Source organism: Pristis pectinata, chromosome 10, assembly GCF_009764475.1.
Source record: "Pristis pectinata isolate sPriPec2 chromosome 10, sPriPec2.1.pri, whole genome shotgun sequence".
Lineage (NCBI taxonomy): Eukaryota > Metazoa > Chordata > Chondrichthyes > Rhinopristiformes > Pristidae > Pristis > Pristis pectinata.
The window spans coordinates 50,435,513-50,457,366 of NC_067414.1; the positions used below are offsets into that span (position 1 = coordinate 50,435,513).

General features: G+C 40.1%; 1 protein-coding gene across 1 annotated transcript in view; it reads left to right on the plus strand.

Annotated features, from left to right (window-relative positions):
* The window catches only part of lama2 (laminin, alpha 2), a 287,962-nt gene that overhangs the window by 134,024 nt on the left and 132,084 nt on the right, over positions 1-21,854 (plus strand). Inside the window, exons 16-17 of the mRNA XM_052024602.1 lie at positions 2,806-2,919; positions 16,618-16,745. Coding sequence (XP_051880562.1) covers positions 2,806-2,919; positions 16,618-16,745 — 242 coding nt within the window. The remainder of the gene's footprint in view (positions 1-2,805; positions 2,920-16,617; positions 16,746-21,854) is intronic.

The window sequence follows — 21,854 nt, forward strand, 5'->3', positions numbered from 1 at the left end:
CAAGAGGACTAAGATATTGTGGGCTTTACCTCGAGGTGGTGGAACACACGCAAAGGGAAATATTTCTCCACCCCTCCTCCTCTCCCCCACCCAATATCAGGAGTTATTGCGTTTGGTTTTTTAATTTTAACTGAACAGGTTTATCTGAGCTGTACCTCCTCAGTAAGTCCAGGAAGGATGTACTCAGGAGATGCAGTCCAGATAACCTGATGAATGCTATGGTTTTATGTGCTAGTTTATTTGCATTCCTCTCTTGGTTAAAATTTGCATTTCAGTAAATGTATTAGGTCTGACAAAGAAGATCATTGCAAGTCCATAATGATTAATGACCTGTATGTGTTTTTCATTTATCCAATGTCAGGCATTAAGGTTCGAACAAATGACTTGACATTGAGCCGACACAGTTAATCACTGGATGAAAAAACAAACAATTAAAATTTTACGATGTCTCCACCTTCATACGCAGACTTAAATCATTCAGCTTTTGTGTTGAAACTGTCACCTTTTTTGCTTCAACTTTTTTGCCACATCCTGTCCTGTCAGTAGGGACTGCTTTTCTGTAAGAATCGTTGACTGTAGAATCATCTTATTACCCAACAAGCAATTAACTATGTTACTACGTAGAATTTATTATTCAAATTGAAACTTACTGAGTAAAAAAAATACAAGAATTAGCTATTTGCAATTATCAGACACTGTCTTAGCAGTATTGTTGGAGAGAACTGTAAAACTTAACCAAATTTATTAAGTAATTAAAGTTTACATTTTTCTTTCATGTATATGAGTTATCTCCATGAGCTCATCTTGTAAAACTGCTAACCAGGCACTGGTAGTTTGAATCTTGTAAAGTTTTAAGGATATTTGACATGTAAGAATCACTTTGAGATCTTTCTGAAAGGGGTCATTGTAGGTAGGTTTTGTTGACCTGTATTTTCAAATAAATGTTAACTTTTTCATTAATTTTTAAAACTGGATGAGTTAATGCAGTGATTTAGAATGCTGCCCATTACTTGCTAAACACAAGTTCCAATCGGTTCAAATTTAACAGGAAGCACTGTTTTGAGGCTGGATTCAGTCAAAAATTTTGCCTGAATTTTGAAGCACAGCTATTGAGAATATCGGTGCTCAGGATTATTAATGAGTAAGTGGGAAAACAAATTCCAGTGGCTCCATATATTCAGTTAAATACAGACATCAGGAATTGCTATCCATGTTCGCTCACTCCCCCAGAAACTGGGCTATTGAGAATGTGCTTGTAGTATCTTGGTGACAGTTGTTCTTTATAAAGTGTTTGTTTTTGCCCATTGTCTACTCAGTTAATTTTTAATGACTCGATAAATTTAATTATCTGCCAAACAATCTCTCTGATATTGATATATTTAACTTCTATCGTGGGGAAATTTTGTCAGATTCTAATTATTATCGAAGATTCTAACAGAATATATTTGTTTGTCTCCCTTCTTTCTGCCTTTGTTTTATTTTGCACTTAATCCCATCTGTTTTCTCTCTCCAATTTGTTTACTGTATATCTTTCTACAATAAATGAAATATTCTGATTTGAACTTCATACATTAGATTCTGTAGTGTACAAATTCATCCTTGATGACATGAGCTTAAATATATGCATATTTTAGTTTGCTTGTGAAATTCAGTCCCATTAAATTAAATGGAATTAATTTCTAAATTGGAGTATTTGCCCTAGAAGGGTATAATGTTGAGATAGTTTAGAGGCCTGGACGAACAATCAAGAGACTGGAGTTCAGATCCCACCATGGCAACTGTGGAACTTAAATTCAAGTAATAATCTGGAATTTTGAAGAAGCCTTTAGCAATGATGACACAAAAAAACTAACGGATTGGAGTAAAAATCCGCCTGGTTTCCTCATGTCCATAAAGTAAGAAATCTGTCTTTTTACCTGGTCTGACCTGTATGTTCCTCCAGATCCATCAATGTGGTTGACATCTAAATGCCCCCTGAAAAAGCTTAACAAGCCATTCAGATCAGGGACAATTAGGGATGGGCAATAAATGTTGGTCTTGCCAGTCATGCCCAGGTCCCGAAAGACGAATAAATAAAAATAAACTGTCATATCATGTGTTTTCCACATGCGTCCTTGGACAAATTTCAGTCCTTTGTGCCTTTGTAAAGATTTGTCAATCTTTTTGATTGACAAGGCACAGTTACTTGTTCTGTTCACAAGGAATACAGATCCACTGCAGAGGGCACAGAGATTTTGATTTCTAATTACCAAATGCTCCAGTGCAAAAATTTGGTAAGTCTTTGGCAACACTCAAATGCAAGGAAAGACTAACGACATTTATTTACCACAGACCTCAAAAATCCAGGCCAAAATCAGAGAGGAAGCATTGCCATGTTTTAACCTTTTTAAATCAAAATAGATTTTATTCATAATATTTGTAAAAACATAATACATTACTTTTGTATGTCACCTTTAGCGGTGCCAGAAAAATCATTCTACTTATCGGATTTAGGTTACATCAGTATGACATCAATTTTTTTTTCACAGTTTTACTTACTGATGATTCTAAGCTTGATAAAAATATTAGAAAGGTGTTCATCTTCTCAGAGGCATTTCTCATCTGCACCAGTACAAAAATCTGATACTTGTCTGATTCTGTTATTGTATATTGATATATTAAAAGCTGAAAGGCAGAAACTACAGTTCATTTGATCACAGAATTATTTTATCATTGTTAAATGCATAACATTTCACATGTCATGAAAGCTACTAAAATAAGTGCTTTTTGCATGAGTCAATTAAAAAGAGATTTTCCTTTTTATAGTCCTGTGCGCCTGGATACAGACGAGTAAATGGCACCCTGTATGGAGGAATCTGCGTACCATGTATTTGCCACGGCCATTCTAGCTACTGTGATGACATTACTGGGGAATGTTTGGTATGTATGGAAAAACTGCAAGGTACTTATCATACCCAGGCTGATGCTGAAACTCCACCTCCATTTTCAGATCTAGATTTGACACTGTAGTTTAAGTCATTGATACAGAAGTTTTTTCTATACTGACAAGACATGGAATAATATTAAAAATGAAAATGAAAAGATTGAATGTTCAGTCTTATGATATTGACTGATTAAACTTGATAAAATGCTGAATGACTAGAGGAGTCTTGGAGCCAGACATTTAAGTTAGTTAAATCACAAGTAAAATGCATGGTTAGTTGGGAGGGTGAGTAGATGATTAGAATAAAGCTGTTTTGGAAAATCAGAATGAATCTAGTTATGGAAAAACTTGATGTATTGCAAAGAGATTACATGGTTATTTTGACATCAATATATAATGATTTGGGAACTTTAAAATAATATAAGTAAAATTTTAGGTAAAGGAAAATAAATAAATCACAAATGAACCATTATGAAGCATCAATCAACAGTACAATACATTCCGCAGCTTCTCACTGAGTATCTTCTAAGTATCACACTCAATGGAGGAAAATTATACAGAATCTATTATGCTAGTGAAAAATAACTTGAGTAGGTCATTCATCAGAACTGAGTGTTTGTACACAGAAAATATATTTAGATGTGATGCATGAAATTCAAGAGAATAATTATGATAGTTTTCCATAATTCAATAGATAATATATTCAATAATATTCAATCATTTTCAAAACTGGAGTGCTGCAACACTGCACAATAAGTATGCAGTATTGCTAGAAAACAAATAAAACTGCAAGAATCTGAAACAAAAACAGAACACAGCCAATCAAGCCACATCTGTGGAAAGAGAAACCAGTTAATGTTTCAGGTCAAGGACCCTTCATCAGAAATGCAGCATTACTAATTCAGTACAAGATTATATCCAAAATTTAATTTAAAAGCACATATTTTGTGAGCTGGGGCACACATCTATTTATTTTATCAAAGAAACTGTAGGCTTAGACATAAAGTTGTTACAGTTATTGCATTCCTGCGATATTTGTTTATTCATCCTTTCCTTTCACAAGTATGGTATGTTGCTTTATCTGCAACTTAATCTAAACATTATTATTAATAATATAAAACAATCAAGAAGCAACAATCATTGTTACAGATGTTTGAGGGTGAAAACAAAAGAACTTAAAACACAATCAAAAAAGTTGAATTATGTTGATTCTATTTGCTAATTTTAAGGGCCATACTTTATCAATGAATTACTTCTGAAAGGCTCAGCAATAAATTAGGTATATCTTAAGTTACACGATGTGTGCATGGATAGTCAGCAGCAGGGTGGTGTCATTAAGTACATGGGGAAAGTTTGTAATACTCAGACTCCATCAAAGATTCTTTGGCACAGTAAATTGTAGAATTGGTTGTAGGTATCAGGATATCCAATTCAAAGTACTCTTATCTTCTGATCAGTGGAAAGTGGTGTGTGTCAGAAATTTTATGCTTAATTTCCTTGCCCATTTCTCCATTTCTTCTCTCAAGTGAGCCAGAATGTGTTCCAAAAGGTACTTGCATCATAGAGTGGATAAAGTTAATTTGTTTTAAAAAAGAGCTTAATTTTTTTTGCCTTTACACTGGGTTACAGTTCTGAAGCCTGAATATTTTGGATATGCATTGTAAAGAGATTTTTGTCTCAGTTCCTGAACTTTCAATTCTATTAACCCCATAAAAACCTTTTAAGGTGGCTCCCAAGAACTCTTGACAGCTGCTGGAGCCAGCTGCTAATCAAGTTGTTATTTTTGGCATGTACATAATATTTGTGGTACTTAACTGCAGTCCCTCAAAGAATAAGGACTCGGACATTTCTGAGAGCTTTTCTAAATGTGTAAAGTGATAAGTCAATTCCATATAAATATGTGAGATTTTGACATCATTTTTTAAATTTATCTTGCAACTTATTCCACTCTCATTTTCCTTTTCTGCTTTATATTGATACATCATGCAACACAGTTGGCATATACCACTTTTAATGATTGAGAAGTGCTACCAGGCAACTCAATTCTGTTTTCACCCAGTGCCCAGAAATGTAAAGTTTTAATCAGGGATTGCAAAAGAAGTATCAGCCTTGGTTACCTTTTCCTCTCCTTAATACACTTACAGATTGAGATGACAATAGGGTGACCGAGCACCTTGAAATGTTTCATTTGATTACAGGGAGTCAGCATGCAAACATAAATCATATCTTGCTGCCTTGTAGGTCAGGTACGTCATACCTGACAAATCTTATGGTGATTTTTCTTTTAAGAGGGTGGCAAAGGAAGTGGATAAGGAATTTTCTGTGTATGAATATTCATTATGTGGTCTTCCGGAAGGCATTCATGAGAGACTGATAGGTAAAGTTTAAGAACATGCAAATGATGGTAAATTATTAACCTGTTTAGGAAATGGACTGTGAGGCAGGAAACCCAGGGTAGGATAATGAGCAGGAACTCACTGGTAAGATGTGTTCAGTGGTGTCTTGCAAGGATCAGTGATGACTCCATAACTCTTAACGATATCGATGGGAGAATAGAAAGACACATATCCAGTTTTGAAAATAACATGAAGAGGGAAAAGGAAAGGAAAGGGAAAGTAGAATATGAGAGTGAACTGGTAAGAAACATAAAAACAGACTGCAAAAGGTTTCTGTGGATCGGTAAAAAGGGAAAGATACTGTGATCTTCTACGTACCTTGCCAGGTGAAATTTTACTCAGGAATAAGGAAGTGGCAGAGACATGAAACAAATACTTTGATCATAGATGTGCTGTAGCATAGGTTTACTCCAATGATACTGAGACACCAAAGAATTAGAAATAAATGTAATATAGTACAGTTAAATTCCTGAGAATTTAGTTCTGACATTTTTGAGATGGGGATTGTGGCGGAGGAGTCTGGCATGGTGTCCAGAAACAATGTTTCTTCATATCCAAGTATGAGACATTATGCCTTGACCTTTCTGTGGGACAGCTCTCCAAATTTAAACAAATAGTCTTTGTTATATCCAAAATCAGGGCTTAGATCACTGGTAAGTGGTCTGTCTGATTTTTATCCTCTTTTTAAAAAAATGTTAACATGGCAGTTATGAGGCAACTATAAGGCTTCCTGGACCATTTCAGAGGGCAGCTAAGTGTCAACCACATTGCTGTGTGTCTAGTGTCACCTACAGGTCAGGCGGGAGATGGATGGCAGATTTCCAGCTGGGAAGGGCTGTAGTGAGTGAGTTGGGGTTTTATGACAACCTGTGAATTTCATGGTCACTAGTTGTGTTTTATTTTTATTTGTTTTTAAGTTCCAGATTATTTACTGAATTTAAATCCATGGATCCCATTGTGCATTTTGAATTTGTATCTCTGGATTGTTAGTCCAGACCTCTGGGTTACCAGACTGGTAACTTAATCACTGTGCTCCCATACCCAAATGTGTTGCATGCCGCTCACTCACATTCTTTTCTCTGTCAAAGAAGATGCAGTACAATCAAAGGAAAGAGTAGTTAACTGAAGGACAGGCAGGACTGCATGACCTTAAACCCACTGAGGACACTGCACGGTCTGTCATTGGAACAACCATTACCGAGCCCATGAGTAGCCATGGAGTAGAAATCATAAAAGAATGGAAATGATTGATATCCTAGCTCTTCTTCTTTCATCCCTCAACCTTGTTATCCTTCCTCATCCTGCAATCTGTTCTGATTTACAAGCTGCAAGTTGTTTGAGCATGCAAATCTTATTCAACCCACCAGTTCATCTCACTCTCTCATCAAGATGCTACCCTTTTAGCTACAAACAGTCTACTGGAGGAATTCAGCAGGTCAAGCAGCATTTGTGGGAGGAAAGGAATTGTCCATGTTTCGGGTCCTGATGCAGGGTTTTGACCCAAAACATTGACAATTCCTTTCCTCCCACAGATGCTGCTCGATGCGCTGAGTTCATCTAGCAGATTGTTGTTGCTCCAGATTAAAGCATGTGCAGTCTCCTGTGTCTCCATGGTACTCTTTTAGATGGACAAGGGCTACAGTCTGGATAGATAGTGATGGCTGAATGAAAGGATAGTTAAATTCAACTACATTGTTATTCATTTTAACACTCCCAGCCACTAGTTTAAAAACCGACACTTTCTTCAATTTAGAAGTCACCTCAGAGGCAAGTGATGAGTCAGCAAACATGAACGGTCTGCAGCAACACACACAAAATGCTGGAGGAACTCAGCAGGTCAGGTAGCACCTATGGAGGGAAATAAACAGTCGAAGTTTCGGGTCAAGACCCTTCATCAGGACTGAATGGTCTGCAGCCAGGGAATCAGGTGAAGGATTGCATAGATGCCAACTCACTGGATCACAGAGTTGTAAATAAGTTGCACTGCATAGAAATTAGATGATCAGGCCTTAGCAGCACTGTCTAAAGGAGAGGTTAATGGCTTTTCAGAATTAATTGCTCGTTCATTGCCTGATCGTCTATGTGCAGTGTCATGGAGCAAGGAGGAATCCTGTGATCCAGGACCAACGTTGCACCAGGTTCTTTGAACAAAGCTTGAAGGTCAAGCTTTCCAATGTGTGAGTCTTTTGCTGGGCATTATGGCAGTCTGCATTCTGACAGAGCAATGAGATTGTTGTGGTGCTAATCCAGAATGGTGGAGTGGACAGAAAGGGGGCAAGAACAGAATGGGAGCAACACCATGGAATACGAATTTGTCTTGCTTAAGATAATAGTGTTCTTAACCTTATCACTGGCACCCTGACAATGGCCTTCTGTTGCTTATCAATTGCCACCACGGGCAGTTGCCTCTTCCGCTGAAAAATCATAAACTAAACCAAGTCGGCCAGAGGCCAGAGCTGCAAGGCCATCTTCAGCCTCCTCCATTGTATCCTAGTAATCTTGGAGCAGTTTGGCTGCTGCCACTGGTAAATAACTCTGACCAGAGCGAAGTTATATCAGGACTTGCTGTTGTATTTATTGGTTATGCAGCTGGAGAAGCTGATCCTCAGCAATCTGGACCAAAAGGGTGCTGTGTAGGTTGCTATCTTGCTTGCTTTCTTTCTCCTGTATTCCAGTGCCCACTGAACAGCTGCTGGCTTCGGTCACCATGGTGAGTTTGTGCAGCACAGAGCAGAAGCAGACCCTCAAGAGATCCACTCTGCTGCATGTTCTCAAGGCTTCACCACAGTAGTCCAGCTAACTTGGAGCAGTTTAGGAAGAAGTGTCACCTTTTAAGCATACTAGTGGTATATCCTAATACCTGTTATGTGACAGAATGGCATTTATTACATGCATATTGCCATATATGCACATGTTGCACATAACAATTGAGACCAGTGGTCAGCAGATAGTCCTTGTCCCTTCTGGTTTGTTATGGTTGTTCCAGTAAAGGTGGTACAATAGTCTGCTGCAGAATAAAGGCACCATCATTGTTTCCAAGGCTGCATTTTGCACTTAATATATTAGAGACCAGCTGGGCATTGAGGGAGTGGAATACTTCCCTGTTGTCACTTGTCCACATCTCTCATTTAGCGTATGGTGCCCCCAAAGCAATGTGTGTTCAATCAATGCAATCCTTGCAAAACTACATACTCACCTTGCCTGCTGCTTATCTGGAAAGCAAATAAGATGTTCCTTTGCTTTCTTGTTATGGAGAGTCATTGGGGCCTACCTAATGCAAAGGTGGGCAGGAAACCCTGATAATTAAATCCTGCTCCAGGCTAGAAGGAGCATGCTCATAAAAATTAACAGACATGAAAGACAGTAGTAAAGCACTTTCCACCCTGAAGTTGGAATAGTGACTCGAGCAGATAACATATTTTAGTGAGGGCATTCTTAATGAAATGTGATTACCTTGTGCATTGTTCCTTGATGATGTTCAGGCAAGAGAGTCCCTCCATGAAAATTTAGGTGAATTTTGTCTTCTGCTGAGAGTTCTTTCCTGCTTTCACTTCCTTTTTCCAGCAGCTTGTTCTGCCTACTATCTGATTTCTTTTGTCATGCAGATCTCTCAGATGAATGCCTATTAACACTCATATACCTAGGCAAAATTGTTTATTATAGAAGGTTTGAAGTTTGTAAAACTTCTTTGGTGCCTGGTACACCACTGCTTGTAGACCTCAGCAATTTCAAAGAAATTCACAGAGCATCAAATCTGCATTAGTTAAAGTAACAAACAATAGGAATAAGTCAGCAACAGCTCTGCAAGTAGTTCTGAAATAAAAACAGAAAGTGCTGGAAATACTCAGGTGGTCAGGCCACAGTTGTGGGAAGAGAAGGACTTCGATCCAAAACATTAACTTTCTTTTCCACAGATGGGGCCTGACTTGCTGAGCATTTCTAGTATTTTCTGTATATAATTTAGATTTCCAGCATCCTTTAGTTTTTTTTTGATTTTCACTTGCCTGCAGGTAGTTATGATTCCTTCAAATAGCACTGGTAGCTGGGCAGGGATTTGTGGAGAGTGTTGATTCTTGAATATGTGGTCAACTGCAAGGTTAAGAGGTAATGTTTATTTTGACAGGGTTGCAGTTAATATTGCACATGATTGACATCATGAGGTCACTGTATAAAACCAGACTACAGCGTTGGCCAGGACAAATCATGCTTCAAATGTGCAAATGGATTAGATGGTACATTGTAATCAGTTTGGTATCCAAGTGTTTGTTGCTATACAGCTTAGTTTTGTGGCTAATGTTATTAAGTGTCTTTTTTTATTATCTAATTAGCAATTATACATACAGTGGCATGCAAAAGTTTGGGCACCCCTGGTCAAAATTTCTGTTACTGTGAATAGCTAAGCGGGTAAAAGATGACCTGATTTCCAAAAGTCAAAGTTAAAGATGACACATTTCTTTAATATTTTAAGCAAGATTACTTTTTTATTTCCATCTTTTACAGTTTCAAAATAACAAAAAAGGAAGAAGGCCTGAAGCAGAAGTTTGGGCACCCTGCATGGTCAGTACTTAGTAACACCCCCTTTGGCAAGTATCACAGCTTGTAAATGCTTTCTATAGTGGGATTTTCGCCCATTCTTCTTTGCAAAAGGCTTCTAGTTCTGTGAGATTCTTGGGCCGTCTTGCATGCACTGCCCTTTTCAGGTCTATCCACAGATTTTCGATGATGTTTAGGTTGGGGGACTGTGAGGGCCATGGCAAAACCTTCAGCTTATGCCTCTTGAGGTCGTCCATCGTGGATTTTGAGGTGTGTTTAGGATTGTTATCCTGTTGTAGAAGCCATCCTCTTTTCATCTTCAGCTTTTGTTATTACAGACGGTGTGATGTTTGCTTCCAGAATTTGCTGGTATTTAATTGAATTCATTCTTCCCTCTACCAGTGAAATGTTGCCCGTGCCACTGGCTGCAACACAAGCCCAAAGCATGATCGATTCACCCCCGTGCTTAACAGTTGGAGAGGTGTTCTTTTCATGAAATTCTGCACCTTTTTTTCTCCAAACATACCTTTGCTCATTGCGGCCAAAAAGTTCTATTTTAACTTCATCAGTCCACAGGACTTGTTTCCAAAATGCATCAGGCTTGTTTAGATGTTCCTTTGCAAACTTCTGACGCTGAATTTTGTGGTGAGGATGCAGGAAAGCTTGGAGAAAAAATGGTGCAGAATTTCATGAAAAGAACACCTCTCCAACTGTTAAGCACTGGGGTGGATCGATCATGCTTTGGGCTTGTGTTGCAGCCAGTGGCACGGGGAACATTTCACTGGTAGAGGGAAGAATGAATTCAATTAAATACCAGCAAATTCTGGAAGCAAACATCACACCGTCTGTAAAAAAAAGCTGAAGATGAAAAGAGGATGGCTTCTACAACAGGATAACAGTCCTAAACACACCTCAAAATCAACATTGGACTACCTCAAGAGGCACAAGCTGAAGGTTTTGCCATGGCCCTCACAGTCCCCCGACCTAAACGTCATCGAAAATCTGTGGTTAGACCTCAAAAGAGCAGTGCATGCAAGACAGCCCAAGAATCTCACAGAACTAGAAGCCTTTTGCAAGGAAGAATGGGCGAAAATCCCCCAAAACAAGAATTGAAAGACTCTTAGCTGGCTACAGAAAGCGTTTACAACCTGTGATACTTGCCAAAGTACTGACCATGCAGGGTGCCCAAACTTTTGCATCGGTCCCTTTTCCTTTTTTGTTAATTTGAAACTGTAAAAGATGGAAATAAAAAAAGTAATCTTGCTTAAAATATTAAAGAAATGTATCATCTTTAACTTTATGCCTTTTGGAAATCAGGTCATCTTTTACTTGCTTAGCTATTCACAGTAACAGAAATTTTGACCAGGGGTGCCCAAATTTTTGCATGCCACTGTATATTTTTACATTGAGTCAAATGGTGCAAGATTTTATTATTCGTTCATGAAATTAGTGGGCTATTTTACCCAAAGCTGGCGGTAGGATTGTTCTTAATACATAGTGTATAGACATGAGATCCATAACAATGAGTTGAAAACTTTTTTTCTTTTGTTCCAAACCCCTTTGTGATCTACATACCATATGTCAACTTGACAATTCTTATTAACTTAGAGTAGAACATAGAACATAGAAAAACCTACAACGCAATTCGGGGCCTTCGGCCCACAAAGCTGTGCCGAACATGTCCCTACCCTAGAAATTACTAGGCTTTCCCATAGCCCTCTATTTTTCTCATCTCCATGTACCTATCCATGTATCCGCCTCCACCACCGTTGCCGGCAGCCCATTCCACACACTCACCACTCTCTGAGTAAAAAACTTACCTATGATATCTCCTCTATACCTACTCCCCAGCACCTTAAACCTTTGTCCTTTTGTAGCCACCATTTCAGCCCTGGGGAAAAGCCTCTGACTATCCACCCGATCAATGCCTCTCATCATCTTGTATACCTCTGTCAGGTCCCCCCTCATCCTCCTTCGCACCGAGAAAAGGCCGAGTTCCCTCAACCTGCTTTCATAAGGCATGCTCCGCATTGCAGGCAGCATCCTTGTAAATCTCCTCTGCACCCTTTGTATGGCTTCCACATCCTTCCTGTAGTGAGGTGACCAGAACTGAGCACAGTACTCCAAGTGGGGTCTGACCAGGGTCCTATATAGCTTCAACAATATCTCCCGGCTCCTAAATTCAATTCCACTATTGATGGAGGACAATACACCATGTGCCTTCTTAACCACAGAGTCAGCCTGCGCAGCCGCTTTGAGTGTCCTATAGACTCAGACCCCAAGATCCCTCTGATCCTCCGCACTGCCAAGAGTCCTACCATTAATACTATATTCTGCCATCATATTTGACCTACCAAATGAACCACTTCACACTTATCTGGGTTGAACTGCATCTGCCACTTCTTAGCCCAACTTTGCATCCTATCTATGTCCTGCTGTAACCTCTGACAGCCCTCTATACTATCCACAACACATCCAACCTTTGTGTCATCCGCAAACTTACTAATCCATCCCTCCACTTCCTCATCCAGGTCATTTATAAAAATCACAAGGAGTAAGGGTCCCAGAAAAGATTCTTGAGGTACACCACTGGTCACCGACCTCCATGCAGAATACGACCCTTCAACAACCACTCTTTGCCTTCTGTGAGCCAGCCAATTCTGGATCCACATTGCAATGTCTCCTTGGATCCTATGCCTCCTTACTTTCTCAATAAGTGTTGGATGGGGTACCTTATCAAATGCCTTGCTGGAATCCATATACACTGCATCTACTGCTCTCCCTTCATCGATGTGTTTAGTCACATCCTCAAAAACTTCTATCAGGCTCCTAAGGCAGGACCTGCCCTTAACAAAGCCATGTTGACTATTCCTAATCATATTACACCTCTCCAAATCTTCATAAATCCTGCCTCTCAGGATCTTCTCCATCAGCTTACCAACCACTGAGGTAAGACTGACCGGTCTATAATTTCCTGGGCTATCCCTACTCCCTTTCTTGAATAAGGGAACAACATCCGCAACCCTCCAATCCTCCGGAACCTCTCCTGTCTCCATTGATGATGCAAAGATCATCGTCAGAGGCTCCGCAATCTCCTCCCTCGCCTCCTACAGCAGCCTGGGGTACATCCCATCCAGCCCCAGCGACTTATCCAACTTGATGCTTTCCAAAAGTTCCAGCGCCTAATATCTACATGCTCAAGCTTTTCAGCCTGCTGCAAGTCCCCACTACAATCCCCCAGATCTTTTTCCATAGTGAATACTGATGTAAAGTATTCATTAAATACCTCCGCTATTTCTTCCGGATCCATACACACTTTCCCACTGCTGCACTTGATAGGCCCTATTCTTTCTCATCTTATCCTCTTGCTCTTCGCATACTTGGAGAATGTCTTGGGGTTTTCCTTAATCCTGCCCGCCAAGGCCTTCTCATGTCCCCTCCTGGCTCTCCTAGTTTCCTTCTTAAGCTCCTTCCTGTTAGCCTTATACTCTTCCAGATCTCCAACATTACCTAGCTCTCTGTACCTTTTCCTTAATCCTGCCCGCCAAGGCCTTCTCATGTCCCCTCCTGGCTCTCCTAGTTTCCTTCTTAAGCTCCTTCCTGTTAGCCTTATACTCTTCCAGATCTCCAACATTACCTAGCTCTCTGTACCTTTTGTAAGCTTTTCTTTTCCTTTTGACTAGATTTATTATAGCCTTTGTACATCATGGTTCCTGTATCCTCTCATGACTCCCCTGTCTCATTGGAACATACCTATGTAGAACTCCACACAAATATCCCCTGAATATTTGCCACATTTCTTCTGTACTTTTCCCTGAGAACATCTGCTCCCAATTTAAGCTTCCAATTTCCTGCCTGAGAGCTTCTTAATTCCCTTTACTCCAAGTAAATGCCTTTCTAGTCCGTCTGTTCCTATCTCTCTCCAGTGCTATCATAAAGGAGATAGAATTATGATCACTATCTCCAATATGCTCACCCACTGAGAGGTCTGACACCTGACTGAGTTCATTTCCCAATACCAAATCAAGCACAGCCTCTCCTCTTGTAGGCCTATCCACATATTGTGTCAAGAATCCTTCCTGAACACGCTTAACAAACTCCACCCCATCCGAACCCCTCACTGTCTGGACATGCCAATCAATGTTTGGGAACTTAAAATCTCCCATCACAACAACTCTGTTATTATCGCACCTTTCTCGGATCTGCTTCCCTATCTGCTCCTCAATATCCCTGTTACTATTGGGTGGCCTATAAAAAAAACACCCAGTAATGTTATTGACCCTTTCCTGTTCCTAACCTCCACCCACAGAGACTCCGTAGACAGTCCCTCCATGACGTCCACCTTTTCTGCAGCCGTGACACTATCTCTGATCAACAGTGCCACTCCCCCACCTCTTTTGCCTCCCTCCCTGTCCTTTCTGAACCATCTAAAACCCAGCACTTGAAGTAACCATTCCAGTCCCTGAGCCATCCAAGTCTCTGTAATCGCCACCACAGTTTTGTTTTTATCACACATTACAGTACACCACATTACATGGCCATCACAGTTTTGTTTTTATCACACATTACAGTACACCACATTACATGGCCACCACAGTTTTGTTTTTATCTAGTTTGGCAAGGCATGAAGCTTACACAACTTTCATCTTTTTATTACTTCAATAATGGTAGATGGATTGCTTTACTATATTAGAATGACAAAATTAGCTTTATACTGCAATGCTTTCTTCATTTTAATGATTTTTTTGTTTGTTTTCTTCTTGAAATAATGGTATATTTTAATGCCACAGGTTAACTCTAATGAAAGAAGGACATTCCACGAAATGCTATTTTAAAACTGAAATATTTATTATTAACCTCTGTTCATACTTTATTCATTGAGTTAAATATGTATGATGAACTTGTGGTTAATAATACAAGATAGTAAACAATTTATATTAATGCCGCATTAAAACATGGGTGTCTGGAAATTCAGTTCAGTGCATATTATTCTTTTGTCAGGGTTGTGCAATTGGAAAAAAAAAGTGAAAACAAAAATGACCATTTCTTGATTGTTTTGCTTATCTGGAAATTTAACTAACGATTTCTGCATCAACATGCATCGGATGACGTTAATTGCGTGCATTTGCTTCTTTTGGAGCTTTGCATGGAAGCATGTTTTGAGTTATTCTGGGAATCATAATTGTTGGCTGCTTGGCATGTTGATTTCATAATGAAGGGATGGATTAGGATCCCTGCAAATCCCTTTACCTTATTTTCTTCTGATCCCTCCTCCCACAACTCCAATCTCTGCACCAAAAAATTGAGGCATAATTCACTCCCACACCAAGGCCCCCCCTCTTGATTTTAACATTCCCATCACACTTGATCACAGCCCTGAACCCCCCACCCCCCCCATAATCCTTTCCGCCACTGCTAATCCTTGGTCAATCAGCCAACCCCCAGTCATCACCCCTGATCGGTCCAGACCCTACTACCCACCACTTTCTCAACTATCCTCCCACCCACCCATGGGATCTGCCTTTTCAGAATCTTCTTGTCCATCATCCCCATGAGATCGCTGATCATCCCAAAGTTCCTAAACAATTACAGGATCAGCCCAGATACCGTCTCTAACAAGACTGTAGACCACAGTCGGATGCTATCTCTCTTCACACCCAGGAGTACATTTTTGAATATGATTGGATGCAGCTGAGATTTGTAGCGTGTTAGAATGGAGGTGGAAGGGGCGAGTGGGGGGATGGGGATGAGTGGATGATACAGTGCATGATCAAAATGGTTTTTAATGCTCTTCTGCAATGCCAGACAAGTGGATCCATTTGGACGCACCAGAACCTCTAGGTAGGATATTGCTTCAGAAATCACGTTTTGAAGATCTTGAGCAGATGTGATGAACGTAATTTTACTGGAAGTTTGAGGTTGTAATACTTATAACAATATCTTTTATTATTTGCAAGATAATAGATTCTACCTACAAAATACTGTACATACTTTACAATTGAAACCTTTTGTTTTTTAAAAAATCAGTTTTTTGTAGCTATGTGATGTTCTAAATTATGCATTAAAGCATAGCACTCCTTCAAGGTGATGGTATGAGAATTAGTTGCCTTGCATTGTTGCTTTCCAAATCTCAGCATTGCTGCAATTTCAGTGATGACCTGGTTATTTTCCCCAAAGGAGGTTATTGAGTCTGTCAATTTCATGTAGCTGATGCAGAGTAGAACTGTAAAGATCGAGAACAGAGTCCTGTATTATTCAATGAGAAGAAGGGAAATGGCGAGAGAATAGTCTTCTCAGAACAATATTTAAAAATGTATCAATTGCTTCAGGCAATCATTGCAACTATTTGAAGCTCATTTCGAAATTCTATACAGAGAAATTACTGTGGTTATTTCAAATGGCCCAATGCCTTCAATGAAGTAGCAAAGTTTTTTGTACTATTGTATTATTTACAATAATCTACAGACTTTTGTGTTAGATTATAACTATTTCATTCATATGTCTGCACAAGATGATTGGAGAGGGGAATTGGAATTGTTTATAGGTAACTAAATGAAATTGGGGTGTCAGAATGTATTTGTACATAAGAAAAGAATCTAATATAGTAGCAAAGGACACTGTGGAATAACGTGTAACATTTTGGTTTACTGGCAACTCTTACATGAATTCAGTAAAGAGACGTATAATTCAAATTTATTTAGTGAAGCAAAGGAATAAATTGTCTTTGATCAAGAAGGTTCTGAAAATAAATTTTATTTGTTTTAGAACTGTCAACATGACACAGTTGGTCAGTTTTGTGATAAATGTCGGCCTGGGTTTTATGGAGATCCTACACGAGGAACACCTAACGACTGTCAGACTTGCAGTTGCCCATTACTAATTTCTACAAATAAGTAAGTATGATATAATTTCAATTCTTATCTGTAGCACAAAACAATAATTTCCTGTAATGTAGCCCAAGTTCTACCATGTGACATGAGTAGTGGATCTAATGCAGTGACTAAATGTGAAATAAACAGTATTAAGCTCAGCATTTTCAAATGGAAAAATAAAATCTTTATGGCATGGAAGAAGACCACTCAGCCCATCATGCTCACAACAGACCTCTACAACTGCAGTCCAGTCATTCTCATTCCGCAGCTCTTTCTCTGATGCCATGCATTTTTTTTCTTCCTCCACTATCCAGTTCTCTTTTAATAGTAACTGTTGAATCTGTTTTTACCACCTTTTTAGCCAGTGGGATACCAAAGCATGTCTCCTTTTGATTCTTTTACCAAATACTTTAAATCTCCATCCTCTGGTTCTTAATCTACAAATCAATACAATTTCTTTATATTTTTTGTCTAGATCCTTGATCATTTGAACACTTTTTATCAAATTACCTCTCGGCCTTCTTGCTCTACGGAGAACAATCCCAGCCTCGTCAGTCCATCCAAGTAACTGAAGACAGTCTCCCCCAAACCCATTGTACTAAACCTTTCCTGAACTCGTTCTCAGGCTCTCATGTCCTTCTGATAGCAAAGTGACCTGAATTGGCACAACACCGAAGTTGTGACTGAACCAAAGTTTTATGGAGGTTCAATGTAACCTCCTTACCTTGTATTCTATGCCTTTCTTTATAAATAACTGTTTCCTGTGTCAGTTTTAATCACTTCCTCCACCTGAGTTTTCACCTTCAAAGATTTATGGACGTGCAGAATCAGATCTTTCTCTTCCTACCCCTCCATGGAATTGTATTGTTTATATAAAGTTGCACATTTCCTTGGTCTTTCCTACCCCTCATTACACTTCTCTGGGTTAGATTTCATCTGCCATATGTCTGCCTATTCCATCAGACTCACGGAATTAAATACGGTTATGGTGTAGAAGAAGGCCATTTGGCCTAGGATGTCAGCACTAGCTCTATATTAGAGCAATCCAGCTGGTTCCACTCCCTGCCATCCCTCTCCCCACCCCTTCCCACAATGCAAATTCTAATAGTAATCGCTATTAAAACTCTCTACCAAGTTATTAGACATAATTTGCCTTTACCCAATCCATGCCAACTCACACTTGCTCATTCTCTCCCTGATTATTGTTTCTGGAACTTGCCCTCATCATCAAGGTTAAACTGACTGACCTGTGGTTATTGAGTTTATACTTGCACATCTTCTTGAAGCAAACTTTCTGTCTGATCTTGAAACCTTTTGTTATTTTCCTCACTTTTTACCACACATGTTGTGGTTGCTACAACATTTATATCATCTGAAAACCATCATGGTTCAGCAGTCTGATACAGAGAATATCTTTCTCGTGCAAAGATTCAGGTAAACATACACGGGAAACAACATCAAGTGGCAGCATAATTAAATCTGTCTGTTAAGAAAATCTCTGAAAACACCACGTAATTTGATTGTTCTGAAATCATTGAAGATGCAAACTGAGGACTTCGTACTGTATGTATTTAAATATTGTTTGTTTATCCAAAATCACTTTTTCAAGGTTTTTAGGATTCAGATGCTGATTTAATGCTGCAGCATGAATCATTGTTTCCAACCCTCAACTTAATTTTATTCATAAAATCAAGATGACAACCACATAGACAGTGAATCACTTGTTCATTAAGTACATGACCTTTCTTAATCAAAAAAAAAGAAAATTAAATTTTTATTCAATATTTAAAAAAAAAAGCAAAAAGTCAAGATTCATGGCTCCAGGATCTAACATCTATCTAATATCTTTGACATAGAAAAGGGTTATTTGACAACAGCTTGAAGGAGCTTATATTCCCAGAATACTTCAGAGCATACACAATGTTCATGGAATCATGAACATTCTCATGGAACTGGATCCTAAACCACCAGCAAAATTGCAAGAATTTATTTTAATAAAGTTGCAGTTGAACTGTAAGTCAGTGGTCCTGATAGCTGACACCTCAATTATTATAAAAGAATTTCATAAATTTCCAGTTTACTACCTATGTGCGAAATAAATGGAGATGAAGTGTGGATGGTTTCTATTACAGTAGATCCAGCTGTAATACAATTTCATGCTTTGCTGGTAAATAGATAAATAAGTGTATACATTATTTCACCATAAACAACACCATAGAGGAACTTCTCTGACAACTGTATTTATTACAAACCCTTGTAGATGCCTTTTGGCATCTTGGACTTGGCACCTTCGAGCTTGGACTGCTACGCCGAGTAGGCCCAAAGGAGTCCGCGGTCGTGCCTGGAGTAGCACCGGTGAGGAAACATCGTAAGCGGTGTGACAGGATACGGAAACGGGGCAAGCGCGGAGGAGTGCACACTAGGCTAATCGCTAATCCACACAAGCCGGCAGTTCCTACAATCATGCTGGCAAATGTTTGTTCACTAGACAGCAAAATGGACTATATTAGACTTTGGAGAGCTTCCAAAGGCAGCGTGAGGGATTGTTGTGTCTTTGTTTTTACAGAGACTTGGCTTAATCAGAACATTATGGATGCCGTGATTCAACTGGAGGGGTTAATACTCTATAGAGCAGACAGAGTAGCTTCGCTATCTGGTAAGCTCAGGGGAGGCGGCCTGGCTGTTTATATTAATAAATTGTGGTGCCAAGATGCCGAGGTGGTTTCTACACTCTGCTCACCACATGTAGAGCTCTTGACTGTGAAATGCCGACCCTTCTACTTGCCGTGGGAGTTGACGGTGATTATTATAGTGGCAGTTTATGTACCACCGAGTGCTAATGTGAAGGAGGCTATGAATGAGCTCTACAACAATATCAGCGTGCAGCAGATGGCTCACCCTGATGCTTTCTTTATAGCAGCTGGAGATTTCAACCAGGCAAGCCTTAAGTCTGTTTTGCCAAAATTTTATCAGCATGTGAACTTTGCAACTAGGGGCAATAACACATTAGACCTGGTGTATTCAAACATCAAAAACTCATATAGAGTAGCCCCCCCTTCCCCATATTGGTAACTCTAACCACCTAGCTGTTATGCTCACACCTGCATATAGACCTAGGGTGAAACAAGACAAGCCAGCGGTCAGAGAAGTCAAAATATGGCCACAGGAAGCAATTTCAGCATTGCAAGACTGTTTTGAAAATACACAGCGGGATATCTTTAAAGAGGCAGCAACATACGACAATGTCATTGACTTGCAGGAATACACAGAGACCGTCATTGGCTACATCAACAAATGCATAGATGATGTGACTGTGGTCAAAACCATCAAGATGCGTGCCAATCAGAAACCTTGGTTGACTGGGGAAGTCTGTTCACTGCTGAGAGTCCGTAATGCTGCATTTGAATCGGGGGACATTGCTGCATACAGATTGGCAAGGAAAAACTTGTCCTGGGGGATCAGGGAGGCAAAGAGGCTGTGTGGACAGAAACTTAACAGCCACTTCACGAACAACAAAGACACACGTTGTTTGTGGCAGGGATTTCAAACAATCAGCGACTACAACCCTCCCACCCCCCGTGGATATGTCACAATGATCCCTCTTTACCAGATAAACTTAATGTCTTTTATGCACGTTTTGAGGCAAACAACACTGTTCAGGCACAGATGCTCCCACCATCATCAAGAGACCAGGTACTTCAGCTGTCTACAGCTGGAGTGAAAAAGGCCTTCGCCGGCGTCAATCCACGTAAAGCTGCGGGGCCGGTCAACATTCCTGGACATGTTTTAAAGGATTGTGCAGAGCAGCTGAAGGATGTCTTTGCAGACATCTTTAATATCTCGCTCAGCCAGGCAGTAGTGCCCACTTGCCTCAAAAGTGCCATCATTATTCCTGTCCCTAAAAAGTCAAACCCAGCCTGCCTGAATGACTTCTGCCCTGTGGCCCTTACACCAATAATAATGAAATGCTTTGAACAATTGGTCATGCAGCATGCTAACACCTGATTTCCTGCAAACTTAGATCCCCTACAGTTTGCATATAGAGTCAATCGATCCACAGAGGATGCAATCTCCACTTTGCTCCACCTCACGTTGTCACATCTGGAGGGGAAGAATACTTACGCCAGGATCCTCTTTATCGACTTCAGCTCAGCATTTAACACGTTCATTCCACAACAGCTGGTGGAAAAGCTGAGGCTGTTAGAGGCGGATACTGGCATTTGCAATTGGCTCCTCAATTTCGTGACACAGCAGCTGCAGATAGTTAGAGTTGGCAGTCATACATCAGGAACCACCTCAGTGAGCACAGGCTCACCTCAAGGCTGCGTCCTGAGCCCTTTACTGTTTAGCCTGCTCACACACGACTGCATTGCTAGATCCAGCACCAACTACATCATTAAGTTCACTGATGACACAACAGTGGTGGGTCTCGTTAGTGACAATGATGAGTCTGCATATAGGATGGAGGTGGAGCAGCTAACAGCATGGTGCAGATTCCACAATCTTGCCCTCAATGTGGACAAAACAAAAGAGGTGGTGATTGATTTCAGGAGGGCTGGCAAGCACGATCATACACCACTGACTATTGATGGGGCTGCTGTGGAGAGGGTCAGCAACATTAAGTTCCTGTGGGCTCACCTAGCGGATGATCTGACCTCCACTATTAACACTGCAGCCATCGTTAAAAAAGCCCAGCAGCGGCTTGACCCCCTCCGGAGACTCAGAAAGGCAGGCCTCATCGCTTTTTATAGGGGCACCATTGAAAGCATCCTGACCTACTGCCTCACCTCCTGGTTTGGTAGCTGCAAGGCCTACGAACAACAGCAGCTCAATAGGATGGTGAAGACAGCTAGCAGGATCATTGGTGCCCCTCTCCCCTTTTCGATGGAGATCTATCAGCAATGCTGCGTTCGCAGAGCTACGGCCATCATTAAGGACTTTCATCACCCTTCTCACGACCTGTTTTCCCTCCTGCCGTTGGGGAAGAGGTATAGGAGCATCTGCTCTAGATCTAGTAGGATGCTGAACAGCTTTTTCCCACAAGCAGTCAGGATCATAAATGGACTGTGTCCCCTTCCACTTCCACTGACAAGCTCTCCCTCCACACACACGTAAATACTCACATCAATA